The 24,505-nt window shown below is 45.1% G+C and overlaps 1 protein-coding gene across 1 annotated transcript in view; it reads right to left on the reverse strand.

The window, feature by feature from the left end:
• LOC112236830 (pleckstrin homology domain-containing family A member 5) overlaps nt 1-18,473 on the reverse strand; it is a 199,263-nt gene extending 180,790 nt beyond the window's left edge. The window contains 3 exon segments of the mRNA XM_042300200.1: nt 17,254-17,311; nt 18,136-18,212; nt 18,324-18,473. Coding sequence (XP_042156134.1) covers nt 17,254-17,311; nt 18,136-18,212; nt 18,324-18,415 — 227 coding nt within the window. The 5' untranslated portion in view covers nt 18,416-18,473.
• Between the last annotated feature and the right edge of the window lie 6,032 nt (nt 18,474-24,505).

Raw genomic sequence — 24,505 nt, forward strand, 5'->3', positions numbered from 1 at the left:
GACTGCATACCAGAGAGAATACTATCAAGAAAGCCAGTCAGAAAAACGTGTCAATAATCAACTAACACTTTTGATAAACGGGGCAAAACAGAAATTGGCCTATAACAGTTAGAATCAGCTTGATCTCACCCTTGAAATAAAGGATGCAACGTGGTTGCCTTCCAAGTAATGGGAACCTACCCAGAGAGGAGAGACAGGTTAATAACGTTCAAAGATAGGCTTGGTGATGACAGGGGAGCAGCCTAAAAGAAGAAAGGTTCAAAACCATCTGACCCAAATGTTTTTTGGGGGTGAAGTTTAAGGAGCTCCTTTAGCACCTCGGACTCAGTGACCTCCAGAGGGTAGAAACTTTGTAGCGCGGCAGGGAAAAAAAGAGTTAGGAGCATCGGGGCTAGTCGCATTAGAAGGGGTGGGAGATGAGGAAATGTTGGACGGGCAAGGAGGCATGGCTGAGTCAAATTGGAATCAAATTGGATTAAAGAGCTCAGCCATGTGCACCTTGTATGTAACAACCACATTATCAACATTAAGGGACATGGGCAGCAGTGAGCGTTTATTCTCCAGATATTTAACCGTTTTTCAGAACTTCTTGGGGTTAGACCCACAGTGAGAGAACTGTTCCTTAGAGTAACGAACTCAGATAGCCTGAGTGCACTTATTTGTGACTCACCACCTGGATTCGGTCTCATGTAGCAAAATTTGAAATGGTTTTTTTCTTACATTGGATAAAAGTAGAGACACAGAGTTACAAAATGGTATAACATACACTGCATTTGAGGAACAGTGGGAAAGTAATTCTGCTTTGAAAGTTGATCAACTTGTAAACTCACCTTTTGAGAAAATGGCCTTTGAATGTTTTGATATCGAGTGAAGAGCTCTTCTTTGTCTCCACCCATTGAGCATCGTTCACACCCTCTTAATCTTGAAACTAGGGCACTATTTTTATTTTTGGAAAAATAACATTCCCAAAGTAAACCGCCTATTTCTCAGGACCAGATGCTAGAATATGCATATAATTGACAGCTTGTGCCTCTTATTTTGAAACCGTTGTCTTCCTATGCACCCCTATTGGCCATTGAAAGGGATATCAACCAGATTCCTTTTTCTATGTATTCCCTAAGGTGTCTACAGCATTTTGACGTAGTTTCACACCTTTATGTTGAAGAATGAGCGTAAACGACTACATTGTGTAAGTGGCCAGCTGAGGGCTCTCAGAGTGATTCTTGCGCAAAAGACAGGTAGTCATTTTTCCTCTCGCTCCTACTGAAAAGCCAATTGTCCCGGTTGATATATTATCAATTAGATATTTGAAAAACACCTTGAGGATTGATTATAAAAAACATTTGCCATGTTTCTGTCGATATTATGGATATAATTTGGATTTTTTTTTGTCGTGACCGCTATTTCCGGTGGATTTCTCAACATAACATGACCAACAAACAGAGGTATTTGGGGTATAAAAATAATCTTTATGGAACAAAAGGAACAATAAAAATAGTGCCCCCTAGTTTCAAGAGGTTAAGCTTCAGCCCCACCCATCTCGCTCTCGGAGTGCAGACTTGACGCTCTGGCCGATGATTTGTTTACCTATGGATAACATGAAAACAGCCTAACCAGCTCGTTTACTGACACCGGCCATATTCAACGGGTGTTTTACACACGTCACGTAATGTTAGCTAACGAGCCGGCTAAAGTTAGCTAGTTAAACAACAATGAACAGTGCCAACAATGCAACAGTGCTGGGAGCTAACCAACCAGGTGCAATGTTAGCTAGCTAACATTAGGCTCCAACTAGAAAAGCAAACAGCTCTGGGATACGCATAATAACGTCAGCTAGGGAGCCAGCCAGCTAGCGTTAGCTAGCTAGCTAACAGTACACTTTAGCTTGAAATTAAACCTCTTTCTGAAAATGTAGCTAGCTAATGCTAGACTAAGGCTAAACTATCTTACATGCATGATGGATGTGTATTCCCTGTCAGGAATGCCATACCACGGTTGCCCTTAGTTTGAAGATGTAATCCGGAGACAGGTGTTTTCTCCATCTCTTTAGCTATCATACTAATTCCACTGATTTCAAAACTTGATCCTCCAGAAAGTGTAGAGCAACAATTATGCAGCTCCACTACACAATACATTTTTTTAAAGCTGCATTTGACAGGATTACCAACACAAATTGATGAGCTCAAATAGACAGAAGCCCTCTATATGGCAGACCAATCCGAACTCATCTCTCGGCATGTCCAGCACACTCATTATAGTGGGAAGGTTGACGACTTTTTCTGCGGCATAACCAACAAGGCTCATAATTTAACAACTTTATTCGTATTTACAGATGGCATACACGTTTGTTATTAAGGCACATTGGTCCAGTTGTGGTGGGTGATTCTGTTACGGCTTTCTTCCGTCGAAGGAGAGTCGGACCAAAATGCAGCGTGGTTAGTTTGATACATGTTTAATAAATGAATAAACACGACAAAATACAAAAACAAGAAACGGAACGTGAAAACCTAAACAACCTATCTGGTGAATACAAACACACTGAGACAGGAACAATCACCCACAAACACACAGTGAAACCCAGGCTACCTAAATATGGTTCCCAATCAGAGACAACGAGAATCACCTGACTCTGATTGAGAACCTCAGGCAGCCATAGACTATGCTAGACACCCCTACTCAGCCACAATCCCAATACCTACTAAAACCCCCAATACCACAACACAACACAAAATAACCCCATGTCACACCCTGGCCTGACCAAATAATTATATAAACACAAAATACTAAGACCAGGGCGTGACACTGAACCTGTTTTTAATTCTCATTTTCTTTATGAAGGCGTGTTTGTTAACAATACCACTGAAAATATAGAAAAAGAAGCTCCAAGCATCTTCGACAGAGGGGATCAAGCTGATTCTATACCAATTTACAGAGGCCAGATCATGATTGAAGTCTTACTCAATAAGTTTTTTACCAAGTGTCTATGACAAATCAGGACAGGCCGTTTCACTGAGCAGCCATTACAAACACAGGCTATAAAACAGTGATCACAAAGGTCATTACAGAAATAACACTAGACTGATACCTATCGGGATTATTTGTGAGGATAGCATCAAGGAGAGCAGCCTTTTCTGGCTGTTTGGAGTCATACCTTGTAGGATTGGTAAAAAATCTGAGAAAGACTTAGGGAGTCCCATTGCTTTAGGACTTGGTCAGGTGGTTTAATCATGTCCCAGTTTAGGTCACCTAGCAGTACAAGTTCAGACTTAGTTTAAGGGGAAAGGGCATTTAGAGTACAGGCCGGTGCCAATGGTGGACGATAACACCTAGCAACAGTCAACAAAGAGCTATTTGAAAGTGTAATGCTTAAAACCAGCCCAAAAAATTGTTTGGGGACAGACTTGGTGGAGACAACCGAGCACTGAAGGTGTTCCTTGGTAAAGATTGCCACTCCACCACCTTTGGAAGATCCGTCTTGCCGAAAAAATGTTATAAACAGAAAGGTTAACATCAGTGTTCAAAACACTGATTTTTAACCATGTCTCAGTAATGACCAACACATCTGGATTGGAGCTGTGAACCCACACTTTCAATTGATACATTTGAGGTAATACGCTTCTAGTGTTAACGTGCAGAAAACCCAGGCTTTTACGAGCAGACACAGCAACAGTAGATGAGCCAGGGTGTATATGCACATTTCCAGATATCATCAGCAGTAAAACAATCAGGGCACGGTAGTGGACAGGAAGAGCTCTGCAGTGTTGATTTATGACATTTGAATGTGCATTAGATGGCAACAAAATCATATTGTACAGCAATTACATCAAGTAACATGAATACAAAGCCGGCGAGAGGTGGTTAGAATGGGAGGCCAAGAGTCCGTGTAACCAATATAGAGTCCCGTGGGTGGGAACAGCAGCCCATGGTTGGGTAAACCGTGGCATCTCTATTACCTATATTATGACGCATTACACTATTATTATAATGATAATAACAGGCCATCATATAATGGCACCATTATTATGATCTAATACCCTATTATTGGACTGATCCCTTAGCCTTATGTCTTTGTGTGAGAGTGTGAGCATGTGTGTGTTTGTCCTGAGTGGGAGAAAAGCTGCCCTACAGCCACATAGGTTCTCATGAGACGCTACACAAGGTCAGGTCTCCACCATTCCTCCAGACTCCTCCTTTGAAGCCTCTTCCTAATCTAATAGAGCCACAACTGGGAATTTAGATTCATTCTGCTTTTCAGTTACCACTTACACCAGAGAATATCTGTATTGACAAGGATTAGAGTTGGATGATAAATTGGGCTAATGATCCGATCCCCATGTTGCTTTTGGTGCAGTGAGGTCATTATCAAATGTTTCTGAGCAGTGTTCAATCCTCCCAATGCTGCAGACTGATCGTAGAGGTAAAACAACAGTCTGCTCCTCTCTGCAGTAACACCACCAGACAAATCAATGCAGAGCTCTTCTCGCTGTGTACCATAGAAATACATCTGATGAAACAACTAGACCTACATCAAAAAACAGTCAAATAGTAAAGACTTCATCCTGAGATAAGAGGATTAAACAAAACACTCCAATAGCAGTGTTCACCTTCAGTTCACGTCCTCATCTGTAGTCATGGGACCTTTAAAAACAGATCATGCCTCAGACTCACGCTCCTCTACTGAAACGCATGATTAAGACAGCAGCCTCGTGTGATCATGGCGGATCAGCGCTCGCAGCTCAACGAACAGGTCGGTAAGGTCTGGTTCTCCACAACAACTAAGGACTCAAACATTATCTTGTATTTGTTCAGTAGCAGATGACCTTCTGTTTGTGCAGATGAGAGATCACGGTACCCAAGTGTTTTCTTATCATCGCTCCTAAGAAATGAGTGTCTGTTGTCACAGGGAGATTAGAGAGGGAGAATGATGGAGTGGATCAAAGTGTATTAGAGGATATAATTCCCTTCTTAAAAGAACACAAAGCTATATTCTATAAAACAGTGTATTAGAATCAGGCAAAACATTTCAATTTCCAATAAGTCGCCGGAAAGAGCCGAGACTCGCATACTTTCCACATCAAAGAAACAAAACAAATGTTGTGATTTTAATAACACTATTAGCATTAGCATAGGACATATTCAATCAATCCTTATCCCAGTCTGCTGTTCCCACATGCTTCAAGAGGGCCACCATTGTTCCTGTTCCCAAGAAAGCTAAGGTAACTGCACTAAACGACTACCGCCCCGCCCCGTAGCACTCACTTCCATCATCATGAAGTGCTTTGAGAGACTAGTCAAGGACCATATCACCTCCACCCTACCTGACACCCTAGACCCACTCCAATTTGCTTACCGCCCCAATAGGTCCACAGACGACACAATCGCAACCACACTGCACACTGCCCTAACCCATCTGGACAAGAGGAATACCTATGTGAGAATGCTGTTCATCGACTACAACTCAGCATTTAACACCATAGTACCCTCCAAACTCGTCATCAACCTCGAGACCCTGGGTCTCGACCCCGGCCTGCCCCAGGTGGTGAGGGTAGGTAACAACATCTCCACCCCGCTGATCCTCAACACTGGAGCCCCACAAGGGTGCGTTCTGAGCCCTCTCCTGTACTCCCTGTTCACCCACGACTGCATGGCATGCACGCCTCCAACTCAATCATCAAGTTTGTGGACGACACTACAGTGGTAGGCTTGATTACCAACAACTACGAAACGGCCTACAAGGAGGTGAAGGCCCTCGGAGTATGGTGTCAGGAAAATAACCTCAGACTCAACGTCAACAAAACAAAGGAAATGATTGTGGACTTCAGGAAACAGCAGAGGGAGCACCCCCCTAACCACATCGACGGGACATTAGTGGAGAGGGTAGTAAGTTTTATGTTCCTCGGCGTACACATCACGGACAAACTGAATTGGTCCACCCACACAGACAGCGTTGTGAAGAAGGCCCTCCTGAGGTTGTCGGCTTGTCATTCGGCTTGTCACCAAAAGCACTCACAAACTTCTACAGATGCACAATCGAGAGCATCCTGTCAGGCTGTATCACCGCCTGGTACGGAAACTGCTCCGCCCACAACCGTAAGGCTCTCCAGAGGGTAGTGAGGTCTGCACAACGCATCACCGGGGGCAAACTACCTGCCTTCCAGGACACCTACACCACCCAATGTCACAGGAAGGCCATAAAGATCATCAAGGACAACAACCACCCGAGCCACTGCCTGTTCACCCCGCTATCATCCAGAAGGCGAGGTCAGTACAGGTGCATCAAAGCAGGGACCGAGAGACTGAAAAACAGCTTCTATCCCAAGGCCATCAGACTGTTAAACAGCCACCACTAACATTGAGTGGCTGCTGCCAACATACTGAATTAACTCCAGCCACTTTAATAATGGAAATTGATGGGAAAAAAATGTATCACTAGCCACTTTAAACAATGCCACTTAATATGTTTACATACCCTACATTACTCATCTCATATGTATATGTATATACTATACACCATCTACTGCATATTGCCTATGCCGTTCTGTACCATCACTCATTCATATACCTTTATGTACATATTCTTTATCCCTTTACACTTGTGTGTATAAGGTAGTAGTTGTGGAATTGTTAGGTTAGATTACACGTTGGTTATTACTGCTTTTGTCGGAACAAGAAGCACAAGCATTTCGCTACACTCGCATTAACATCTGCTAACCATGTGTATGTGACAAATAAAATTTGATTTGATAGCGTATTTGTTTCCACATGGTCAGACAAGTTGTCCTGATCCTAGCCTGGCTCTACAATAGGTTATCCTAAACGGGAGTCCCTGGAGCCAATTCTCCTCTGAGTACGGAATGTAAACATGTATCTGGCACTGGCTCACGTCCCTCCATGTCTGGTCACTAGTAAGTAAACAAGACTTTGGCTGCATTTACACAAGCAGCCCAATTCTGATCTTTTTTTCACTAATTGGTATTTTGACCAATCAGATCGGCTCTGGAAAAAATCTGATGTGAATGGATCTGATGTGATTGGTCAAAATACCAATTAGTGGAAAGAAAAGTTGAATTGGGCTGCCTGTGTCAACACAGCCTTCGTGTCCTGACAGACTGCAGTACTCAGGACATTACAAGTGCAGTGGGGACAGTGCAGAAGGGACACGTCAATGAAATTGGACAAAGATCATTGGAAGGTAGCTAGGTGAACAGACTAAATTATTGAGCAAAGTATGCAAACAAACCAACGCACACAGGTATTTATTTTATTTCACCTTTATTTGACCAGTTAGGCCAGTTGAGAACAAGTTCTCATTTACAACTGCGACCTGGCCAAGATAAAGCAAAGCAGTGCAACACTAACAACAGAGTTACACATGGAATAAACAAACGTACAGTCAATAACACAATAGAAAATTCTATATACAGTGTGAGCAAATAAGGTAAGATTTGGGAGGTAAGGCAATAAATAGGCCATGGGGGTGTAGTAATTACAATTTACACTGGAATGATAGATGTGCAAAAGATGAATGTGCAAGTAGAGATACTGGGGTGCAAAGGAGAAAAAAATATTTATTACAATATGGGGATGAGGTAGTTGAATGGGCTATTTACAGATGGGCTATGTACAGGTGCAATGATCAGATCTGTAAGCTGCTCTGACAGCTGATGCGTAAAGTTAGTGAGGGAGATATGAGTCTCCAGCTTCAGTGATTTTTGCAATTTGTTCCTGTCATTGGCAGCAGAGAACTGGAAGGAAAGGCAGCCAAAGGGGTAATTGGCTTTGGGGCTGACCAGTGAAATATACCTGCTGGAGCGCGTGCTACGGGTGGGTGCTGCTATGGTGACCAGTGAGCTGAGATAAGGTGGGGCTTTACCTAGCAAAGACTTATATATGACCTGAAGCCAGTGGGTTTGGTGACGAATATGAAGTGAGGACCAGCCAACGACAGCATACAGGTCGCAGTGGTGGGTAGTATATGAGGCGTTGGTGACAAAACGGATGGCACTGTGATAGACTGCATCCAATTTGCTGAGTAGAGTGTTGGAGGCTATTTTGTAAATGACATCGCCGAAGTCAAGGATCGGTAGGATAGTCAGTTGAACGAGGGTATGTTTGGCAGCATGAGTGAAGGATGCTTTGTTCTGAAATACGAAGCTAATTCTAGATTTTATTTGGGATTGGAGATGCTTAATGTGAGTCTGGAAGGAGAGTTTACAGTCTAACCAGACACCTAGGTATTTGTAGATGTCCACATATTCTAAGTCAGAACCGTCCAGAATAGTGATGCTAGACAGGCGGGCAGGTGCGGGCAGCGATCGGTTGAAGAGCATGCATTTAGTTTTAGTTTAGCAGTTGGAGGCCACGGAAGGAGTGTTGTATGGTGTTGAAGCTCGTTTGGAGATTTGTTAACACAGTGTCCGAAGGGCCAGAAGTACATAGAATGGTGTCGTCTGCGTAGAGATGGATCAGAGAATCACCAGCAGCAAGAGCGACATCATTGATGTACACAGAGTTACACAGAGTTACAGAGTTAAAGTTACTACATGTGGAGACAGTGAGGGTCTCTTGCTCTCACTCGCTTCCTCCCTCTCACTCTCTCTCTGTAACCAGCTGTATGCATAAGTGCAGTGGCAGACCTGGGGAGCCCCTCACATTTTCAACAGCCTTGGTACGTGCACACTTAACACACACACTACTGATTACCATAGTCTGATTAATCACGTCTGGGCCAATAGGAACTGCGACTAATCCTCTCTCCCTCTATTGGGCCATCCAAAACAAGGCATATCCTCATCCATTAATCTAGCAATTGCTGTAGAATGTACTAGCAGTACATTCACCATCCTGAGTTGCACCCAGATAACTGACCCCGAATCCAACACCAGTCATACGAGCGTTGAGCTGAGTGACTGGATTAAATGTTGGCCATTACCTTCTCGTCTTTAGCGCCAGGCATGAATCAAGTGGGCCTGCATGCGGTTCTACATCGGGCCTGGGGGCAGAGCACACCCCTCCCTCTGCAACCTCCTGTTGTAAGATGAGTCGGCCCGAGAATTGAACCCTGTGGCACACCCATAGAAACTGACAGAGGTCCACACAACAGGCCCTCCAATTTGAAATATTGGGATTCGAAATGGCGGGTGATCTGTTAACTTGGCTTTCGAAGACCTTAGAAAGGCAGGGTAGGATAGATATCTGTAACAGTTTGGGTCTAGAGCGTCTCCCCCTTTGAAGAGGGGGATGACCGCGGCAGCTTTCCAATCTTTGTGGATCTCAGACGTTATGAAAGAGAAGTTGAACAGGCTAGTAATAGGGGTTGCAACAATTGCGGCAGATAATTTTAAAAAGAGAGGGTCCAGATTGTCTAGCCCAGCTGATTTGTAGGCGTCCAGGTTTTGCAGTTCTTTCAGAACATCAGCTATCTGGATTTAGGTGAAGGAGAAATGGGGGAGGCTTGGGAAAGTTGCTGTAGGGGTGCAGAGCTGTTGACCGGGGTTGGGGTAGCCAGGTGGAAAGCATGGCCAGCCGTAGAAAAATGCTTATTGAAATTCTCAATTATCGTGGATTTATCGGTGGTGACAGTGCTTCCTAGCCTCAGCACAGTGGGCAGCTGGGAGGAGGTGCTCTTATTCTCCATGGACTTTACAGTGTCCCAGAACTTTTTGGAGTTTGTGCTACAGGATGCACATTTCTGTTTGAAAAAGCTAGCCTTAGCTTTCCTAACTGCCTGTGTATATTGGTTCCTAACTTCCCTGAAAAGATGCATAGCGCGAGCGCTATTCGATGTTAATGCAGTAGGCATGCACACACACACACACCTTTAAGCATGCTATTGACAGACACAGCAGGGAAGGCCATTCTATAGAGCATTGCAGAGGAAAGAACAGAGCAGTGAGGAAAGGCTTTCACTTAAAGTTACTGCATGTGGAGACAGTGAGGGTCTCTTGCTCTCACTCGCTTCCTCCCTCTCACTCTCTCTCTGTAACCAGCTGTATGCATAAGTGCAGTGGCAGACCTGGGGAGCCCCTCACATTTTCAACAGCCTTGGTACGTGCACACTTAACACACACACTACTGATTACCATAGTCTGATTAATCACGTCTGGGCCAATAGGAACTGTGACTAATCCTCTCTCCCTCTATTGGGCCATCCAAAACAAGGCATATCCTCATCCATTAATCTAGCAATTGCTGTAGAATGTACTAGCAGTACATTCACCATCCTGAGTTGCACCCAGATAACTGACCCCGAATCCAACACCAGTCATACGAGCGTTGAGCTGAGTGACTGGATTAAATGTTGGCCATTACCTTCTCGACTTTAGCGTCAGGCATGAATCAAGTGGGCCTGCATGCGGTTCTACATCGGGCCTGGGGGCAGAGCACACCCCTCCCTCTGCAACCTCCTGTTGTAAGATGAGTCCATGTCCTGTATTAGTATATTGGAATTGTGTATTCATGGTATTTGTATAATAAATAAAATATCATGAGATTTCCATTAAGTTGTGTTATGTTTGTTCCTTATATAATGACAAACTGGGGCATAGGTTTAACTACTTTTAATGAACATATACTTCATCTAGAAAACTCCATGTTTAGCCATGCAAGGCATTCTTTAACCCTCCACCTAGCCCGCATAGCTTGCTGGGTAACGTAGTCTAAATGTTTTTAACACATAACAACACATCTTCTTTCCTTTAAAAGAAAACTACTTTTCTATGTAACTACACATGTCACATCACATTTGTTTACTCAACCTGCATAACATGCAATTTTCAATAACACACATTTCTTTCCCTAAATTATTTTCCCTTAAAAATAGAATATCTTTTCAACTAAATATAGTCTGTCCAACAATACATTATTGTGGCCCTATTTCTTTTCACATAAACCAAACATTCAGTCCAGGTGCCCCCTTTTTGAATTTTTTAGCAATTCTCAATAAGCCTTTCAGGGGCTCTGACAGTCGTTGTTGGTCGTTCTGCTGAAGTGCTTCCTGAAACAGTTGGACAGCGTTTATTGTCAGTCAGGGTGTTCTGACTGAATTGTCCATTTCTAAAGGCATTTGACGCTTCAGCAGTATCCTCCTGATGATCCTCAGTCCCTTGAGTGAATGGCTGCAGCCTTAGATCCACGCTTTTTCGACCCAGTTGTGATCCATGCTCCGTTTGGATCTCATAGGATCGCGGTGCAACTTCTCTCTGCACACACCCTTGCTGCATCCAGGTTCCTGTAGTGATGTCTCGGAGTCGTACACGATCTCCAGGTTTCAGTTCAGGTAAGTGTCTTGCACTTTTGTCGTGTCGCTGTTTTTGTTTGTCTTTGTTTTTCGTTTGCGAGTTTGACTTTGTGAGCACCTCTGGGTGTTAACAAGTCCTCATGGATGGGAAGGTTGGTTCTGATGCGACGTCCCATCAACATTCGTGCAGTTGAAAGTCCGTTCTGCAGCGGTGCACTGCAGTAGATCAGATTTTTTAGGAAATCCTCCTTTCCATCGTGTGCCTTTTTCATCAGACCTTTGACAATTTTGTAGTAGGGTCTGTTGGGTACTAGATGAGACATTAGCGGCTCTGCTTGCTGCTTTGGCCTGTAGGTCAAACACAGTTCACATGAAGCAGTGGTCTGGCTGATTTCCTGGTTCATTCTTGGCCAGTACATTACTTCACGTGCTCGTCGTTTGCATTTTTCCTCACCCAAGTGGCCCTCGTGTATTTTTTGTAGCATTTATTTGCGTAGTGTCATGGGAATGACAATCTTGTTGCCTTTGAACACTATGTCATCCACAACGGTGAGCTCTGCATATCCAGTAATCCTGTATTCTCCTTGGACAGTTGTTTTTCTGTGCAGGCCATCCTATTAGTGTTGTTTCGTTCAACTCTGTCATTGATTGGTCAGCTGCGTTCTCTCTTTTGATCTGCTCCATTCTCTCAGAAGACACAGGAAGTGATGCTACGATCATGTCGACGTAGGCCTGATTCTCAGTGTTTTTCTGTGTGTCGAAGCTCTCCTTCTTGTCAACAGCTCGAGAAAGAGTGTCGGTGGCGAACATGAACTTTCCAGGGGAATAGATCATCTTCACATCATACTTTTGCAGTCTGATCAACATTCTCTGGATTCTCATTGGACAATCATTCATTGGCTTAGACATTATTGACACCAATGGTTTGTCGTCGGTTTCTACTTCGAAGTCTCGTCCGTAGACATATTGGTGAAACCTTTCACAAGTGTATGTGCTTGCCAGTAGTTCTTTCTCTATTTGTGCATACCTTGTCTCTGCGCCTATCAAGGCTCTGGACGCATAATGTTGCCATGTGTCGTCATTCTGTTGCAGAAGAACTGCTCCCAGGCCAAACTGTGAGGCGTCTGCAGAAATCCTGGTGCTTTTCTCTGGATCATAGAACCTGAGCACTGGCTCTTCTGTGATTGTCTTCTTCAGGTTTTTGAAGCAGTTTTCCTGTTCATGGGACCATTCCCATTCATTTTTCTGTTCCAGAAGACATCGGAGTGGAGCGGACTGTGCTGACAGTTGAGGTATGAACTTTGCAAGGTAGGTGATCATGCCCATGAAGTGTCTCACGTCGTCCTTGTTCTTCGGGCGCTCCATGTCATTGATGGCTGATGTTTTCCTCGGGTCTGGTTTGACTCCGTCCTCTGAAAGTACATCTCCCACGAAGGTAAGTGTCTTCACACTAAACTCACATTTGTCTTTGTTTAGTTTTAGTTTGACTTTCCGTGTCAGGTCCAGCACTTGTCTCACTCTCGCATTGTGTTCTTCTTTTCTGGACCCCCAAACGATGATGTCATCCATCATAGTCTCCACTCCTGGAATGTGCTCGAAGATCATGTGGATTGTCTTGTGGTAGATCTATGGTGCTGAGAGAATCCCATATGGTAGATGAAGAAATCTGTACCTGCCCTCAGGTGTGTTGAATGTACATAGCCTTGAGCTTGCATCATCTAGCTTCATTTGCCAGAATCCTGATGAGGCATCAAACTTACTGAACAACTTTGCTTCAGCAAACTGCGACATTATCTCTTCTCTGGTTGGCAACTTGAAATGCTCTCTCTTGATTGCTTTGTTGAGATGTCACGGGTCTAGACATATCCTGAGATCACCGTTCTTTTTCACCATAATAACCAGTGAGCTTACCCAGTCTGTAGGTTCTTCCATTTTTGGATTGAACACAAGCAGGCTTTGCACTGAGCCCTGGCTTTGGAGGGGGAGGTTAGTGGTAAATCAGGTCAGTGATATCTCGGATACTGACAGATCACTCACTCATAGATATGGCCAGTCGTAACAACTCAAGAGTTCAAGTTGATGATGTATACTCCATCATAGTACCACCACAGACTAAGGTATGCAGTGCAGCGGTGCCCCTGAATAGGACTCAGTAATAACTGTTGCAGCACAGCCAAACACAATGGACACATATCAAAAGGCACGCTAATCCCTATACGGTGTCCTAATTTGGAACAGGGCCCATAGGGCTCGTCAAAAGTAGTACACTATATAGGGAATAGGGTGCCATTTGGGATGTACCGTACAGTGTGCTTCTACATCGCTTGCTGTTTGGGGTTTTTGGCTGGGGCGTTTTGGCTGCCGATGTAAAAATGGCTTTATAAAATAAGATTGATTGACTAACAGCCTTTTCACAGCTTACTGTAAGCAGAAAATTAAACTCACTTGTATTCACTGCAGGTGGTGTCGTTCATTAGTGGCTTATGGTGTGGAACCAGAGGCGTGTTGTGTTTAGGGAGGAAGAGGAAGAGCAATAGGACAGAGTTGCTGAAATGCAGAGTGTTGATGGTGTCTCCAGTGAATCAACAGCTTTGACAAGGGACTGTCATCACCTGCTAGTGTCGCAACAATCAGCAGTAGAAATGTTAGACCATTCTTACTCTCGTCTCCCACTGATGAGACCGAGCTAAAGCAAGAGCGAGTGAGAGCGAACGAGACAGGAAGCCTTTCATCAGTGTAGCAACTCCACCCAGCCAGCGACCCACTTATAGATCTGTCCCTACTTCAACCACAGCTCACATGATCCCAGAGGTGGAAATGAGTGTGGACACAAAACGTACACACACTGCTGACAGATGTCCAGGAAAAGTTGAGTGGCTGTTGTATCCCGGTGGAAACACCTGCATCTCCTCCTGACAGCTAGAAGCCTATTCCCAGCTCTTATCCAATTCAAAAAGCTCTCTCTCTCTCACACTAACCTCTCTCTATCCATCTATGTCTCCCTCTCCCCATATCTCTTTTTTAGATTCGCTCTCTTTTGTTTTCTCAATCTCTCGTTCTACATCTCCCGCTCCACTCACCTCTATCAGATTGCTCTATTTAGCCTGACAAAACAGAAACCTTTCTCGCCATCAGTCCTTCGCAAAACCATTCTCAAATTGAAACTCCAATCCTTAGGGTGCATCTAGATTCCCAACACAGCTCGTTTCATTAACACAGCCTGTGGAGAATTCCACTATGGAGAGTGCTGCAGCAAATGTCACGTCTCCTTAATGTTGCTTCGTGGCCTCGTCTGTAGGCTCCACACACACACACCCCTAAGTCCCAAAACTTGATCGGAGTTAAAGAGGCAGGCCTAGAGCCTCCACCTCCAATGGGAGGGCAGTATTCACCAGTGGGCGTGGAGAAGAAGGGGAGCAGGCCATGTTTCTCAAACTGTTTATTTTGCAGGATTCTCCAAGCACGCCCCCAGCTGCCAAACTAAACCAGAGGAAAGGACTGCAGCACACACATACACACAGCCTTGTCTGTCTACCAAGGCTGTTTCACTAGGTCTCTTTGCCTACCCACCCCCCAACTACACTCCAAGTGTCAGCTACAGGTCATATCCTCCACATATCCTCCAACCATTTCCCTATTCTCGTTCATTCCGCCTTCCTCCTCCTCTCACTTCAAGAAACCAGCGTGGGAAGCAGGGGAGGGAGAGTGAAATGAATCCACACTGCATGTCTTAAACATGGCTCCTTATCCAGCTTTCTCTACCACTCCTGGGCTGCATCCCAAATGTTCCCTATAGAGTGCACTACTTTTGACCAGGGCCCATAGGGAATAGGGTGCCATTTGGATGGCATACCTGTGTGAGCTACATAAATCGTCCAGTGTGTGTGTAATATTACACATCCAAAACACCTTTATGGAAGCTATTGCAGCTAGCTGAAACGTTCTCTATATTGTGGTTAGTGGTATATCAAATCACTTGGAAGCTGCATTTGCTGTGTGTAGGTTTTCTTCCTTTGTTCTAAGTGTATACATCTGCTCTCCCAGCAGGTCCCTCCCTCCTCAGGTCCCAAATGGCACCCTTTTCCCTCTATAGTGCACTACTTTTGACCAGAGCCCATAGATAGGGGCCATTTGGGACGCAGCCATACTGTGTGCGCCAGTGCAGAAATGATCTGAAGGCTAAAGGGAGAGAGGGATAAGTGAATTAAAGATGCTGGGTGAAAACAACCTGGTCGTTGATGAATGGGATCTGTAAAGTGTGTGTGTCCGTCCTTTAGAGTCAGCCCCTCTGCGACTCCACACAGCCCAGGAATAATAAATGAGCTGTACCATTCCTCATGTCTGGCAGCCTTCCACCTGCTGCTGAGGTAATACTGTAGACGCCAGCGTGACACACAGAGGTGAGACACATCAGGGAGGTCATTAAAGGCCTCAACCACAACAGCAATATCCCAGTGGGCAATATTAGCTAGTTGAAGCAACGTCATGCTGACGTCTTATTTGTTACATCATGGCCAGCCAGGGTGGATACTGAAAGAAATGGGACGTTTTTAATGACCAGAAAAACAGAAAATAAATCTCAGTGGGAGGTAGAGGACTCTGAATGACTATGTTTTCGCCTGATGGGAGGCGTGGGGGAGACACTTCCATAGTCCTCAGTAGGTTTAGCTCGGTCATGCGTTCAGAGTCTGAGTCAAAGGGCTTAGAGTGTATACAGGGTTACGGTACACTAGGGTAGCTGCCTGTTCTGGCTGGCCAGCCACTGTGAACTAGTGTACTTCAGGGAGTGTGCCCTAGGTAGGGCACTGACTCTAGGGAGCGTTAACTGAAACAGAGGAGGAAACATCAAACAAGCCTCTTCGGATTGGTTCCGTCTCCAGGTATACTAGGACAAAGGGGAACAGAGAGAAGAATCCCCCTGTGAATTAACGGGTGTCACGAGGACACAGGCTGGGTTGTGACACACACACACACTCCCCTGCAGCAGCCCACTGTCTGGGTCCCTATGGGACCCTCTCAACACCAGAGAGAAAGAGGGACATGAATCCTAAATCAAAGGGCATCAAGTTCCTTCCGGGATGAAGGAGGGCATGGGGGACGTGGAGGGCATAAGGTCTGCATAACAGCCCAATACATGGGCTGACCAGCAAGGGAATTGAGAAGAATTTCAGAAATCACGGCCAATGCAAATTGCAAAATAGCACACCATGCACTGCCAATGCAACACTGTCCAAAACATACACTGGACAAAATTCTTCTCAGTCCAAAATGCTGCTCTTTGTGTCTCAGAAAGATATCCCATGTAGAAATGTGACAGTGATTCAGCCAACTCCATTCCTTCAGCCTACGGTCCAACTGGAGTCCATGCCATCAGCCGTGTGCCACAATAATACTTGTGGAAACAGTGACACTATAAACACACTAATTCACAGCACAGCGGTACAGTATGTATGCCTTGAGATACAAAACACACTCCAGTTAGTGGACCCATCTAAAGCACATGCTATTAGCTCAGTTGCTACTCTCCAAATGGCCATAGCAGAGAATCAGAAGAGACAGTGGTGAAGGAAAGACAACTGAATAGCACTGCAAGGCTTAAAACTGTACATACACGTGTTTCTTCAAACACTGACTTATCAACCCAAATATGACTGTGCAACAAACCCTAAGCCGATTTTTAGGGGTGTAATAATGTAGTGTCTCTGTTGCAAGTACACGCCAGTCTGGCAGCGTTGTGTCTGAGGGAAGGAGGCCCCAACAAGTAAAGCCTGTTCAGCTGTGAGTCACACTGGCTTGTCAAACTCCACCACCGACAGGAGGAAAAAGAGAACCTGGAACTGTGTGTGTGTGTTCATAAGAAGGGGATGTGGAGGAGATCTTTCCTGAACACTCCAGAGTGGCAGTGGGAGAGAATCTGAACATTTCAACTGCCGTCAAAAACAAAGCAGCGACAGGAGGAGGACACATTTCAAGTGTTTCCATAAAGCGCGGTGGCTTTGAAAAATCCAACTTACTTGATGAAGCAGCGGGCTCCTTCGAACGTATATCCCTCCTCCCATCCCGTTGGTAAATCTATGCGGGAAAGAGAAGGGGCATGGGGGGGTAATGAATAGGCTACGAGACAAATACATCGCAACACACACAAGCGGCTGATACGGGCAGAGATCTGCGCGTGACCGAAAATACCGTTCCCCTTTCGCAATATATACAGCCTACCGATATGCTATCCATAAATGACATAGCCTAGTATGGATGATCGAATAGCCTCGTCGTCATTTCTATTCGTATCCGTTATTCAACATATTGTATTGATAGGCGTGAGATTGTAAAAACCTGCTTCCTGGGCATTGACAGTGTGAGGATCTATGCATTCCGCGCACGATGTCTTCTCTCCAATGCAATGGATATGGAATGGTAACAATAACATCCTTATCCGAAGTCATGTTCACAGCAATACAAACATTTGTTGCATTCAACATTTGTAGCGAGTTACGCATCAATGTTTCATGTTATCATTTTATCAACAGCTGTTGTTACAATGGTTACAAAATAACTGCCCAGTGCCCACGCTACGGGCTTAAGCCTTACAGTTTAGTCTACAACCATGGCAAGTTGCAAACAATAATGTAAAAAAAGAAACTAAAGAAACTAACTTCTTTGTTTATGAATGTGAATGCCTACGTGACCGAACTTTCAACAACTCTGTCGCAATGCCTAGGTGACATTAATTGGCGGCTCAACTTGATGGTCTGAGCGCAGAGGAGAGAAAGGCAGGCGGCTGTTGCTTGCGGCAGGGAGTCTTCGCTCAACGTTTCTCGGTGGTTTCTGAAACCATTTAAAACCGAGACTCTTGCCGTATGTAACGATTGGAAGAGTTCGATGCGAACCGTTTTTACCTGGGGTTGTTCTGTGCCCCGTTATGACTGCCTCTCCGGTGACGGGATGAAGCCAGGTCGTACTCTTGGCTTCTTCACTGTTGGGTAAGAAACGGGGAGAAGGTGAACACGCAAATAACACAGACATAAACAAACGCGTCGAAACAAAGCCAATTCACTTCCATGCGCCGTATCCTGAGAATATTTACTTGATGAAGAATATCCTTCCGTCCCGAGCCACCCCATAACTCCAAGAAGAAGGAAGGCAGGAGAGCCAGTCTGGGTTTAGATCCGCCGCCATGTCTAGCAGAGGACGGAGACTGGAGTGCGCGTTTCCGTGCCGTGGGCGCGTACTCGGAAACCCTAAGCAACTGGGCGCGGGGAACCTCTGTGGGGCGGGAGCGTGCTTGCATGGTAGAGAGGTCTTCTGTTTTCACCTTGTTTTCAAAACTTTTATTGAAACAAGTTATGTTCTGTACGTGCATACCAAGGAGCATAAACACTAGCGTAAAATAGCCTAGAGCAAGCCTATGATTCCAAAAAATATCCCACCTCAGTTATTTACATTCTAAAGATGTGAAATTCAATTTCTCATGTCACAATTACTTAGATATGACATTGAGTAATATATAAATTCATACATTATGTCCTCGTAGCCTGGGGCTACTGTATTCACCAATAGAATACTCCTCATGCCAGTGTGTTAAATCTTACATGGATGGTCCGTCTGTACTGTTCCATATTATCACACATGCCCTCCCAGGTCAACCTTGTACCTCACTGCATGGTTGAGCTGTCTATAAATCCTTCTCCCTCCCCCTCCTTAGCCCTCCCCTCACCCCCTCTCTATAGGTCAGACAGAGCAGAGGGTCCCGAGTAGATTGGATGCATGTGTGTGTGAATGGGTGCATGTATGCGAGTGTAGAAGTGCAAGTGTTTGAATGCATGAGTGGTTGCGTGTACATTATGCGTGTGTGTGTGTCATACACGAAAAGATGGTGAAAACACAATGCAGACAGGTTAGCCAGGATGCCAACACCACACATAGGAGATTAAACTGTCAAAAAATAACTGCATAAATGAAAACATGAAAATGAGAATGTCCATTGTCCAAGCCAATGCCAAACAAAAGGATACCAACTAGATACTGATCTAGGGTCAGTTTGCTGTTCCACCTCCATAATGGTTAAGGCTAGGATTTGGGGAGTGTAAGCTGATCCTGGATATGTTGTCTGAGAAGGGGAACGTCTACCCACCCCTCAGGACCCCTGGCCTTGTGAACTCACCACTAAATTCATCCAATTAGTAATCCTTATGTCCAAGGGGGGTTAGCAGATTAGTGTAGATTTGTGTGTCAGAGGAGACTGTTATAAGACCTTCTAGGTTGGAGGCAAAACATATCTGTTGAGTAACTTGTGCAACAGCATATAGTTTAATAACTACTGTGACTTACTTATTAAAAACAAACTGTTTAGCACATCAAATGAAAACAATATTTGCTTAAGTACAGTGATTTGCACATTAAGAAATGTGAATCATCCAACGAATACATGGACTAATAATGTAAAAGGTAAATCATGTATCTCCCAGTGTGTTTAACATTCCAGTGTAGATATGGCAGTGGGACAGGAGGATGGAATGCAATGCTGCTGGTGATTACCTTCTCCTCTCCCCTGGGTATCACAGGTAGCGAGATGTTAGACTACACCAGACACCAGAGCCAAGCGGGGCTGGGGCTATATGGGGATCTGCTGCAGGGAGTGAGGGAGGGAGCCACAAAACAAACACGATGAAAACGTTTCAAACGCTGCTCTGGTTTCTGTCGACGGTCATTAGTACGGAAATGTAGCACAGGCTGTACGGTGTGTATGTGTGTGTAGGGGAGGGGTTTTGTTTGAGTGTGTGTGTGACACGTACTTATGTGCGAGGGTGCCTGTGGCCTTGGATGTGGTCACTGTTTACAATATTCTGTTTGACTGTGACTCAGACACTTTTGCTGTGGAGCTTTAGACCAGAGGCTTGGAGGCTTCGTCAAATGCCCATCAGATAACCCTGACGGCAAAAGTGTCCAAATTCTGGCTGGCCTACGACTTACTAAAACAGCATACTGAGCACTACTCGTGCAACATACTATTTAGAATGTACTGTTTAGTAAAAGGTATGTTGTAAGCATACTGAGGTGTCATCAAATGCGCAATAGCGCTTGTTCCCCACCGTTTGTACATTTTTGTAGAGCACATCCCCTATTCTGATTATCAGCCATTGTCGAACACAGGTAGGAGTGAAAATCAGATTCTCTTCCTCAATAGTTTGCAACAAATTCTACTAGATGAAAAGCCAAAATGAGTATGACATCCTGGAATTAATTTCACATACTATAAAATTGTATATTTTTTCGGTTCCCGAAAAAGCCTACTATTTAGAATTCAAGTATGGTTATTCAGACATGGCCTCCGTCTAAAATCACTCTGAGAACAGATAGGGCCTTTCTCCAGGACCCATTCTGACTAACTATTCAGGGACTGTGTCCCAAATGACAATGGTCCCTATATAGTGTACTACTTTTGCCTAGATCCCTATGGGCCCTGGTCTAAAGAAGTGTAATATAAAGGGAATTGGGTGCAATTTAAGATGCAGCAAAGGTTTCCATCAAACTTCCCACAGACCCTGGAGGGTCTGTCTCTCCCCTCAGTCGTTAAAGGGACTGTGAGGGGCTGGAAACTAGGCTCATAATGATTATTAATGAGACTGCGGCTTAGCTACGACCCCTGCCGCCTTTTTGAAGTCACCAGCACAGAGCAGAGCAGAGCAGTTCCTATGATGTCATCATTAGAGGGTCCAACCCAGCCAATGGCCTCTTCTGAAACAGAGATTGCTTCCTGCTTAGAGACCAATCTGTACCCCACTGTTATTATGGAGGGCCTCAACCCCCTTTATCAAAACAAACAACTCCATTCCTTTTCCATCCACTCATCCATCATGCCCCTTATATTTTCCCTGCCATCTTCCTCTTCATTATCCCAATTTCCCCCTTCATCTCCCCCAATCTCCCCAACCCTCTCCCAATTCTCACCTCCTATTCTCCCACCACCCCCAATCCTCCACAGAATTCCCCCCCCCCACCCATACTCTCCTCTTTCACCATGTCCTCCTTCCTAACTAGTCTCTGACCTCCATGTCACGTCTGTCCCCTCTCTCTGGATCAGCGACTGCAGCATATCATATTCCTCTGCGGAGCTTTCTGTCAGGCCCACTCAGCCTCGGTCTATGGGCTCTGTGTCGCTATAAACTTTCAATTTAGGAGACGAGGACTATTTCAGCAAAAACAAAACAGCTACACTACAGGCTAGCGCTACGGTGTTGTACATTGCAGTGGGAATTCCACAGCTAGGGTAAAAGCTTTACCTTTCAGAAGGAATAAAACAAGCTCGAAAACATATCAGGCTTCACTGGTTAAAGTGCTTTCCACATGATCACGGCTTTAGAAGATGGGTTTTTGGCTGGAGCTGGCTGGCTTGCTACTTACCCAGTTAGGGATCCCTTGAACGATCATGCAGTGTGTGTCTCACTAAGACCAAACCTATTGATCAGAAACTGAACACAAAGACCAGTTAACCAACACCACACTGGTTCTGCTGCCTATTTGATTTCCTTAATGTGTTGTCAGGGGGGGGCGTCTATTGTCTGTGCGAGAGATATTCAACCACCCTAGGAAGACAAAGGAAGTTATATAGAACATGCTTCTTTATTATTATAGATGGGTGTCTATTGTGGAAATGACCCAGTGTTGGACAAGCTGGTTTGAACATAATGGAACAGATTGCTGCTTTATATTGTACTCTATGTAAGGTTGACTCCATCCGCCATGTGTACTGTACTGTAACACCCACCACAACATACCCAGTGCAGGCAGGTCTACGTGACATCTGATGCCAGGGAGAGAGTTAGACGGACGGGTCAGACGAGGGCATGCTACATTCTGGAGGCCGGAGGGCAAGGAGAATGCCAACGTCTGCTAAATACCAAGTTTGTTATCATCAAGCTTGTCTGCATTGAAATCAGGGAGAGAGCGAGAGTGAGACCGAGAAAGAGAGGGAGACAGAGAGAGAAAAGAGTCAGACAGAGAGAGAGAGGGTGAGGGAGACAGAGAGAGAAAAGAGTCAGACAGAGAGAGAGAGGGTGAGGGAGACAGAGAGAGAAAAGAGTCAGACAGAGAGAGAGAGGGTGAGGGAGACAGAGAGAGAAAAGAGTCAGACAGAGAGAGAAAGGAGCCAGGTTCAAGGTTGATACGTTCGAGACACAGAAATGCAGAACATGCAGAGATGCTGCTGTGGTCTGGACTAATAATAACATGGTCAACTTTCTGCTGCAGAGTCAGACAGAGAGTCAGGGGAAACACACTGTAAATGGACGAGTCAGACAGAGAGTCAGGGGAAACACACTGTAAATGGACGAGTCAGACAGAGAGTCAGGGGAAACACACTGTAAATCGACGAGTCAGACAGAGAGTCAGGGGAAACACACTGTAAATGGAGGAGTCAGACAGAGAGTCAGGGGAAACACACTGGAAATGGACGAGTCAGACAGAGAGTCAGGGGAAACACACTGTAAATGGACGAGTCAGACAGAGAGTCAGGGGAAACACACTGGAAATGGACGAGTCAGACAGAGAGTCAGGGGAAACACACTGTAAATGGACGAGTCAGACAGAGAGTCAGGGGAAACACACTGTAAATGAGTCAGACAGAGAGTCAGGGAAACACTGTAAATGGAGAGTCAGACAGAGAGTCAGGGGAAACACTGTAAATGGACGAGTCAAACAGAGAGTCAGGGGAAACACACTGTAAATGGGTGAGTCAGACAGAGAGTCAGGAGAAACACACTGTAAATGGGTGAGTCAGACAGAGAGTCAGGGGAAACACACTGTAAATGGGTGAGTCAAACAGAGAGTCAGGGGAAACACTGTAAATGGACGAGTCAGACAGAGAGTCAGGGGAAACACACTGTATATGGACGAGTCAAACAGAGAGTCAGGGGAAACACACTGTAAATGGACGAGTCAGACAGAGAGTCAGGGGAAACACACTGTAAATGGGTGAGTCAGACAGAGGGTCAGGGGAAACACTGTAAATGGACGAGTCAGACAGAGGGTCAGGGGAAACACTGTAAATGGACGAGTCAAACAAAGAGTCAGGGGAAACACACTGTAAATGGACGAGTCAGACAGAGAGTCAGGGGAAACACACTGTAAATGGGTGAGTCAGACAGAGGGTCAGGGGAAACACTGTAAATGGACGAGTCAGACAGAGAGTCAGGGGAAACACTGTAAATGGACGAGTCAAACAGAGAGTCAGGGGAAACACACTGTAAATGGACGAGTCAAACAGAGAGTCAGGGGAAACACTGTAAATGGGTGAGTCAGACAGAGAGTCAGGGGAAACACACTGTAAATGGGTGAGTCAAACAGAGAGTCAGGGGAAACACTGTAAATGGACGAGTCAAACAGAGTGTCAGGGGAAACACACTGTAAATGGACGAGTCAAACAGAGAGTCAGGGGAAACACACTGTAAATGGACGAGTCAAACAGAGAGTCAGGGGAAACACTGTAAATGGATGAGTCAAACAAAGAGTCAGGGGAAACACACTGTAAATGGACGAGTCAGACAGAGAGTCAGGGGAAACACACTGTAAATGGGTGAGTCAGACAGAGAGTCAGGGGAAACACACTGTAAATGGGTGAGTCAAACAGAGAGTCAGGGGAAACACTGTAAATGGACGAGTCAGACAGAGAGTCAGGGGAAACACTGTAAATGGACGAGTCAAACAGAGAGTCAGGGGAAACACACTGTAAATGGGTGAGTCAGACAGAGAGTCAGGGGAAACACACTGTAAATGGGTGAGTCAAACAGAGAGTCAGGGGAAACACACTGTAAATGGACGAGTCAAACAGAGAGTCAGGGGAAACACACTGTAAATGGGTGAGTCAGACAGAGAGTCAGGGGAAACACACTGTAAATGGGTGAGTCAGACAGAGAGTCAGGGGAAACACACTGTAAATGGACGAGTCAGACAGAGAGTCAGGGGAAACACACTGTAAATGGACGAGTCAGACAGAGAGTCAGGGGAAACACACTGGAAATGGACGAGTCAGACAGAGAGTCAGGGGAAACACACTGTAAATGGAGGAGTCAGACAGAGAGTCTGGAGGAGTCAGACAGAGAGTCAGGGGAAGCACACTGTAAATGGACGAGTCAAACAGAGAGTCAGGGGAAACACTGTAAATGAGTCTCAGATGGCACCTGGGGTGTCAATTGAGAGATGACATTAAGCCTCTGTTGTTGGACTGGAGTGTTGTGAGGTCATAAAAGTGGATTGCCTCATCGTACTACT

This window comes from Oncorhynchus tshawytscha, linkage group LG17, assembly GCF_018296145.1.
Source record: "Oncorhynchus tshawytscha isolate Ot180627B linkage group LG17, Otsh_v2.0, whole genome shotgun sequence".
NCBI classification, from domain to species: Eukaryota; Metazoa; Chordata; class Actinopteri; order Salmoniformes; family Salmonidae; genus Oncorhynchus; species Oncorhynchus tshawytscha.